At 44.2% G+C, this 9,018-nt stretch overlaps 1 protein-coding gene across 1 annotated transcript in view; it reads left to right on the forward strand.

Annotated features, from left to right (window-relative positions):
• The first annotated feature begins 7,101 nt into the window (after positions 1 to 7,101).
• LOC137619632 (facilitated trehalose transporter Tret1-2 homolog) overlaps positions 7,102 to 9,018 on the forward strand; it is a 21,120-nt gene continuing 19,203 nt past the window's right edge. Inside the window, exon 1 of the mRNA XM_068349829.1 lies at positions 7,102 to 7,351. Coding sequence (XP_068205930.1) covers positions 7,102 to 7,351 — 250 coding nt within the window. The remainder of the gene's footprint in view (positions 7,352 to 9,018) is intronic.

Below are 9,018 nucleotides of genomic sequence, written 5' to 3' on the forward strand. Positions count from 1 at the left end.
TCCTCCCTGTCTCATCAAATTCAGCTCGAGGTCATGGCCGGGGACGTTAGAGTCCCAGATCTCTATATGATTCTTGCAAAGAGCCACCTAGTGACTGTGATGAAGGACCTGTACAGCTTCATCAGGGCCCGAAGAACCTGCCAACGCGGCAGTAAAACACGAACCCCGGAAACTAATCTCCTCCAACATCTGGGGTAAGCATCTCTTTCCATCTGCTCTGGTGAAAGAGATCGTTGACAAAGCCGCTTCTGAGAATCAGAACCTTCTCAATAAGTGGGGCATGTCCCGCAAGAGGAAATCCTCTCAGGAAGAAGACCCTCAGCCTAAGAGGAAATCCTCCAAACCTAGACCCCAGCAACGTCAACAAAAACGCCAGTTTCCGGCTCCCGCTACTCCCCAAGTGGTCACACAGCCGCAACAGACCTTTCAGTTGGTCCCCCTACCGGTGGTGTCGCAATCACCGGTCTTCACCCCTGCCTACGAACGACAGTCCTCTAACTTTCGTCCCAGAGGTAGAGGCTCAGGCAGAGACTCCTCGCGCCTTCCCTCCAGGGGCAGAGGAGGAAGGGGAGCTAACAGTCGAGGTGGCAAACCCTCGGGAAACCAGAAGCAATGAAGTGCTTCCGGTGGGAGGAAGACTCCGCCCCTTTCAGGATTGCTGGACCTTCGATCCTTGGGCTCACAGCATCATCAAGAAGGGACTGGGTTGGAGCTGGATACAACCACTTCCAACCTTCCACCAATTCTTCCAGCCATCAACACCCCTCTTGGAAGAATATGTCCTAGAACTCTTGAACAAGAAGGTGATCAAGAGGGTAAAGTCCACCAGGTTCCAGGGAAGACTGTTTTGTGTTCCCAAGAAGGACTCAGACAAACTCAGAGTCATTCTCGACTTGTCACCCCTCAACAAGTTCATTGCGAACAACAAATTCAAGATGCTGACACTTCAACAAATAAGAGCCCTACTGCCTCACAAGGCCTACACGGTCTCAATAGACCTGGCGGATGCCTACTGGCACATCCCAATGAACCACCACGCTTCCTCCTACCTAGGATTCCGGCTCCATCGAAGAAGCTACGCTTTTAGAGCCAAGCCCTCAACATGGGTCCGAGAATCTTCACCAAGCTAGCAGACACAATCGTCCACCAGCTACGCCTTCAGGGCGTCCAAGTGATGGCCTACCTCGACGACTGGCTGATCTGGTCGACTTGGCCAGAAGAATGTTTGAAACCTTGCAGCAAAGTGACCCAGTTCCTGGAACTTCTGGGTTTCAAAATAAACACCAAGAAGTCTCACCTCGCTCCAGCTCAGAAGTTCCAATGGTTAGGAATCCATTGGGATCTTCAGTCACACCGCCTTTCCATTCCACTGAAGAAAAGGAAAGAAATAGCAGGGTCTGTCAGAAGACTTCTCAAATCCAAACGGATCTCAAGATGACAGCAGGAGCAAGTTCTCGGCTCCCTACAGTTCGCCTCAGTGACAAACCCAGTGCTACGAGCACAGCTAAAGATTGCTTCAGGAGTCTGGAGACGAAACGTATCCGTCGCTCGAAGAGATCTCAAGAGACCCCTACCGAACAGGCTTCACTCCCTGCTAAGCCCGTGGTCAGAAGCAAGGACCTTGAAAAGATCCATCCCTCTCCAACCTCCACCACCATCGCTCAACATCCACACGGACGCTTCTCTGGAGGGTTGGGGGGGGGGGGGGGTCACTCCCATCAACGGCAAGTTCAAGGAACATGGTCTCCCCTATTTAAGACATTTCACATCAACATCTTGGAGGCCATGGCGGCTCTTCTCACCCTGAAGAAATTATCCCCACGTCCCTCGATACACATCCGTCTAACTCTGGACAGCTAGGTAGTAGTCAGATGTCTCAATCGTCAGGACTCGAGATCGCCCCACATAAATCAGGTGCTATTACCCATCTTCCGCCTGGCAGACAGGAAGAAGTGGCATCTGTCTGCAGTTCACCTACAAGGATTCCGCAACGTGACGGCGGACGCTCTATCAAGGACAAGCCCCATAGAGTCGGAATGGTCCCTAGACGCAAGATCATTCTCCTTCATCTCTCGTCAAGTCCCGGAACTACAGATCGACCTCTTCGCGACGAGCGACAACAAGCAACTTCCTCGATATGTGGCCCGTTACGAGGACCCCAAAGCAGAAGCAGTGGATGCCATGTCCCTAGACTGGAACAGATGGTCCAAGATTTACCTGTTCGCTCCACCTAACCTTCTGCTGAAAGTCCTCTCCAAACTTAGAACCTTCAAAGGGACAGCGGCCCTAGTGGTTCCCAAGTGGCCCCGGAGCAACTGGTTCCCCCTAGTCCTGGAGCTACAGCCCAAGCTGATCCCCCTGCCGGGCCCAGTTCTCTCCCAACAGGTGCAGAAGTCGACTGTCTTCGCTTCATCAAAGAAAGTCAAGGATCTTCATCTCATGATTTTCTCTCCCTAGCCGTGAAGAAAAGGTTTGGGATTTCGAAGAAAAGTTTGGACTTCCTAGAGGAATACAAAACGAAATCTACCAGAAGGCAATATGAATCATCCTGGAAGAAGTGGGTATCCTTTGTCAAGGCAAAAAATCCTACGGAAATCTGCATAGATTTTTGCATGTCCTTCTTTATTCACCTTCATGGACAAGGCTTAGCAGCCAATACGATTTCCACTTGCAAATCGGCCTTGACCAGACCACTTCTATATGCCTTCCAAATAGATTTATCCAGCGAAATCTTCAATAAACTCCCGAAGGCGTGTGCTAGACTCCGTCCAGCACCTCCACCGAAACCCATCACCTGGTCCCTGGATAAGGTGCTTCATTTTGCCTCTAGCCTGGACAACGATTCTTGCCCTCTGAAAGACCTGACTCAAAAAGTAATCTTCCTTTTTGCTCTCGCCTTGGGAGCCAGAGTCAGTGAAATAGTGGCACTATCAAGAGAAGAGGGCCAGATACAGTTCGCCGACACGGGGGAACTTACCCTCTTCCCTGACCCCACGTTTCTCACTAAAAATGAACTTCCCACCAAAAGATGGGGCCCTTGGAGAATCTGCCCCCTGAAGGAAGATGTCTCTCTATGCCCAGTGGAGAGTCTTAAGGTCTATCTTCGAAGAACTTCAGACTTTGGCGGAGGACAGCTTTTTAAAGGAGAAACGTCGGGTAGTGACCTGTCACTAAAACAACTAAGAGCGAAAATCACCTACTTTATTCGCAGAGTGGATCCTGACAGTACACCCGCAGGTCATGATCCCTGGAAAGTCGCCTCTTCCCTAAATTTCTTCCAAGGAAGTCCCCTAGAGTTTTCTTCAAACACTATTCGAAGCAGGTGCACGAAGTCAAGAGATTCGTGGTGGTAGCAGGTAGCGTGATGAAACCGGCTTTTTAGTGCTGCGTAGGACAGTGAGTTTTTCGGGACTTTAACTCAAACTGGTGCCTGTGTTGACCCTAGTGCGATACATAGTGATTTCAAGGGACACTTGGTGTCACTAATAGACTGTTCTTTACCAAGGTGAAGTGACATAGATTCTTACATGTGTGCCACATGTTCTTGGACATGAAGTGTATTATGATTTAAAAGACTGGCGTTCCTCAGGAACTGGTGATTAAAGGCAAAATTTTTCCCTTTCAGATTCTGCATCATCGTCTTATTAAAAAATCTATGTCTATTATCGTACTTTATTATTGTACATAATTTTCCATATTTCCATGCAATTTTCAAAGAAAATATTTATTTTATTTACCATATGCATCTAATTTCGCTCCTATTTTTACATGAAAATATTTTGCTGTTCTTGTTTTATTGAACCTATTCTAGAGTTTATTATGGTTAGTATGCCTACTACCTTATATACACTCACCTAATGGTATAAAATTTGTTCCTACACAAATATTTACCTTTCTGATCTGTCTTGAGACCGGCACAATCTCTTATTCAGGTGAGTCTTTCCTCGTCAGATTACTTCGAGATATTCCTCTTGTCCTATTAGGACCTTCCCTGCCAGGGGGGGGGGGGGGCAGGATGCCAGATCAGTGTAATGCCTCTGGTAGTGACATTTAACGGAGATGTCACGGTCTCTTCGGTCACCAGACCGCGGGAATGTTAATTGGAGTACAAGGCACTTGAAATGGGAACAAATCCACGATACATTAATTCTCTAGTACGCTTCCATCAGGACGACATGACTTGAGCCCAAAAAACGGATTTTGAGCGAAGCGAAAAATCTATTTTTGGGTGAGATGGCCATGTCGTGCTGATGGACCCGCCCAACTGTTCCAGTTCAGCCTGGCAGGCCCCTCCCTGCTGTATTGTATCGTGGAGGCAGGTAGTGAGCTAGAACGGAATGAGGACGGACTTGACGTCACACAGCATGGCGGACGGTTTGTTTACGTTGCGAGTACCATAACAGTAACGAAGGTAGGGTAACTTTGGAACGGCACCTCAGTTACCTCGCCACCTTTACCCCTCGAAGCGTAAACGCTAGGTGGGGTGCAGATGGCCATGTGACGTGTTAATGCATGCGTCCCATGTTCATATACGATATTCTAAAGGGAAACCTTTAGAGTACTTGCGCCAGAAGTTAGAATTCTGTGAAAACCTTTAGTTTAATTCTCTGGGAATATTATGGTAGTCATATATATCCAAAGGAAGCTACTGAAGGAACCTTCCATCAGGACGACATGGCCATCTCACCCAAAAATAGATTTTTCGCTTCGCTCAAAATCCGTTTTTGATGATTTAGGTAGTCGATTCCCCTGCCCCTAACCAAACAGCCTAGGGGCTTTTGTATATTTTCCCACCTCCCCGCTTACCATTACATATAAGGTAATCTCTTCCCCCCTCTGAGGTAGCCTAGGCTACATCCTAGCCCTCCTTTCCTTGAATTGTGAATTTGGTAAGGTTAGGCTAAGATTTTCTTTCCCTACCCAGGGCCATAGTACATGTGCTTTGAGTTAGGGTCAGAACCTCAGAGTACCTGTCGTTTGCCCCCAGCTACCCCATTAGGTGAATGAACTCTCCTATGTGTCGCAGGCTGGTACACTTTCATCAGGACGACATGGCCTGAGCCCAAAAAACAGATTTTAAGCAAAGCGAAAAATCTATTTTTGGGTGAGATAGACATGTCGTCCTGATGGACCCGCCCTTTATTCTCTATTAGGACTTTGCAGGCCCCCTCCCGATCTTACTGTATCATGGGGGCTGGTCTTAATACTAAAAGGAATGGAGTTCGCGGGCGGTGATGACGTCAGCCAAGATGGCGGCCAAGATGGCGTCACTTATGTCATCCGAGTACCCATAACAGTAACAGAGGAGGAGAACTATGTAACGGCTCCTCCCATATCTTGCCACCAACTTCCCCCTCGAAGCGTAAACGCTATGTGGGGTGCAGATAGCTATGTGGCGTGTCAAGAATACATCCCCTGTTATTATGCGATATCCTAAAGGGAAACCTTAAGGGTACTCGCGCCAGAAGTTAGAATTCTGAAAACCATTAGTTTAATTCTCTGGAAATATCCACTGCAGTCATATATACCCTTAGAAAGCTACTAAAGGAACCTTCCATCAGGACGACATGGCTATCTCACGCAAAAATAGATTTTTCGCTTTGCTCAAAATCTGTTTTAATGGACTTCTTGTGATTACATTGCTCTGTGACTTCTAACAACCAACTCCCAACTGTGATCGCCGTGCGTCTCATAAACAATCTGACAAACCAAAACATTGCTAACCAACAAAAGAGCATCGCTCTCAAAAGACTTAAATCCTACTCCAGTACAAAAGTAAATAGAATCACATCCTATCTTTGACGTAATTAATAAATGCTTTAACCTTAATATCAAAATACATCATTTCAGTTATATACATTCTTGAAGATGTTTTATCGATGCAATATGATGCAATGTTGCGCAATACACGTAACATTTGAAGTAATACAGTACATTATTGCAATAATACATAACAAAAGAGAGAAAATGGGAAGAAAGAGAGTCAGAAGAAGACCAATGCGCAAAGAAAATGGAAGCAAGACGTGAAAAAAGAGGGAGGGGAATGGAAGCAAGATGAGAAGAAGAGAGGGAAGAAGTACGGCGTGCCAGGGAAATGGTAGCAGAAGGAGCCAAAGAAGATGTAGTACATGCGGGGAAAATAGGAGAAAAAGAGAGAGAGAACGAGAAGAAAAAGAGAAGAAAGAGGAAAGAGAAATAGCATGCCACGCAAGGGAATTGAAACTGTTGAATGCCCGTGCAAAGTCAGCAACGCAGACAGAGGTGACCCCTGCTTTGCACGATCCCATGTTTAATACGACGAATGCCCAGAAGTTAATTCCTAAGTTCACAGAAAAAGCTATCAATGAATTCTTCGATCATTTTGAAACAGTCACATCTACGATGCAATGGCCAGCAGATAAATGGTCTGTAATATTGTAGAGTGTGCTCTTTGGGAAAGGACACATTGCTTATCTTTCCTTAACTCAGGACCAGAGGAAGGAGTGTGAAGAAGTGAAGAGTATCAGATGATCCTTGAATACTATTATGAAAGGTTTTGAAGTTTGCGGAAGGACGAGAAAATTACTTCCTCGATTAAGCTTATAGGGTACGACAATGTTTTAAAAAATGGATAGAGGCTAGTAACGTGAGGAGGATGGCTGATTTAGAAGAATTGATTGTACTAGAACAATATCTATTAGGAACTCCTGTACATATTCGAATGTACTTGAGAGAGAGAAAGGTGAAAAAATTTGATAATGACGCTTCGTTGTGTGAAGATTATATATTATCAGTCATAAGCCCTCCTCAACCATAAAGTTTCAACCGTCGCACCGACCAAATATCAAGTATTCGCCAAACCATTGAAACCAGATCAGTAATAACTATGTGAACAAGTTCAATAGTTACAGCGGAAGTAGCACTGGTACTGTTCCAAAGAGAACGCGATAGTACCACAGCAACAATCGTCAAATCATCCTCTTTCAAGTATCATAAAAGTCATGCAGAAAGTTAATATTGTCTGTTATAAGCATGGCAAGAGAGGCCATAACAGTAAGGAATGTTGGTCGAACCAACCAAAAGTAATCACCCAAGTTATTAAGGATAATTCGACTTCACAGAATGCGAAGACGAAAAAAACAAAAACAAACTGTGTGGCTGCCTTTAAACTATATTTATGCTGGTATGTTAGCAGCAATAGATGTGAGTGAACAAGCCCCAGTCAAGATATTGCAAGACACAGGTTGTAACCATAGTGTGGTGATACGAGGTGTACACCTGTTGGTGGAGCAGTCTCTCACAGGAGACTTAGTTATTTTGAAGGGAATAGGAGGTGAAGAAGTTACTCGTATTTGCCGTTTGAAACTGTCATGTGAGTTAGTGACAGCGGCGACGACGGATATGAGGTAGGGGCAGTAAGAAAAGTGAATAATTCGTCTGTCATTCGGAATTTGAAAGAGAAATTGACTCCTTTGAACCAGGAGCAGTAAGGGAAATTAAGCTGAATGATTAAAAGTTTCTCGGAAATTTTCTTGGATGTCCCGAAACGAACTAACTTGACAAAGCGAGAGATACACCTTAAAACGATGGAAAAACCATTCAATCAATGCACTCATCGACTGTCTCTGTATCACTGAGAAGTCATGTGAAAAGAAGTGGACTATTTGTTACAAAACAGGTTACCCAAACAAAGTTCTAGCCCTTACAGTTCTCCATGCTTGCTTGTGAAAAAACCAGACGGATCTTTCAGGATGTGTACGGACTACCAAAAGTTGAATTTGATAGGTGTGGCTAACAATTATCCATTGCCGCTCGACAATATTAGACAAGTGAGGCTCATCTCCAATATTGACTTATTTAAGGGTTATTATCAAATTCTTTTGGACAACAACGCAAAATTGTTATCAGCTTTTATAACCCCTGCTACTCTTCAAAGAGTGATGGATAACCTTCTAGGATCAATTTAAAGAGTAGGCGTATATCTCGACGAAATTATGGTATATTCATCAACCTAGGAAGAACATCTCCGAATCCTCAAGAAGATATTTCAAAGGCTGGGAGGAGCACACCTTATGATTAACATGGAGAAGAGTGAATTCGGTACTTGGGATTTGAAGTAGGAAAAGAACTAATCACCCCGGTAGCCACTAACGTTGAAGGAATAAGGAAAGTCTCATCCCCAACAAAGAGTAAGCAATTACAACGTTTTATAGGGATGGCAGGATTCTACCGACATTTTTGCCCAAACTTGTCGGCTGTAGTCGTTTCCTCGACGAATTTGACTAGACCCAAGAAAAAATTCTTATGGACCAGCGAGTACCAGGAATTCTTCAAAAACGATACTGTGAGCACCTGATTTCAACAAGAAATTCCTTATCTAAGTGGATGCGTCGGATAATGGGATTGGAACTGTCTTATTTCAAGAAGATGAGGAAGGAATTCTTCAAATTATTTGTTTTATGTTGTTGAAGCTGAAGAAACACTAGGGAGCCTACTCGACAGTTAAAAAGAAACTGCTGGTGCTAATCACAGCAATACAAAACTTTGAGGTCTATGTAAATCAACCACAGAATAAAGAGATTATAGTGTAATCAGATTATAATTCTTTAACTGTTGATAAGATGAAAATAATAATTGAAGGTTAACTATGTGATAATTATGTTTGCAACCATATTGTATTAATGTAAAGCACATATCAGGTGAAGATAACAGGGTTGCAGATTATTTTTCTCGGGCTAAATCAATGGATTCAGGTCCCGAATAAATAGTCTTTTTTTGGGGGTGGGGAGCTATCTTACGAAGCTGGTCTTGTGTCGAGTAAATATTTTTATTCATATATTTCATTTGTGTATTTAATAAGTGTATACCTACACGTAAGGTGAGCTCCACTCATGTAGGTGTAAGTAATTGCAAGTACGTAAGACTTTTGGCGTTCATTTCATTGCATTTTCCATTCAAGTCAGTGTATGTAAATTTACGTTATTTTTAAAAATTAACTTTTTATTTTACGTATTTTCCTAAATAATCTCGAGTAAGTGT

The sequence above is a fragment of the Palaemon carinicauda genome, chromosome 2 (genome assembly GCF_036898095.1).
Source record: "Palaemon carinicauda isolate YSFRI2023 chromosome 2, ASM3689809v2, whole genome shotgun sequence".
Classification (NCBI taxonomy): Eukaryota; Metazoa; Arthropoda; class Malacostraca; order Decapoda; family Palaemonidae; genus Palaemon; species Palaemon carinicauda.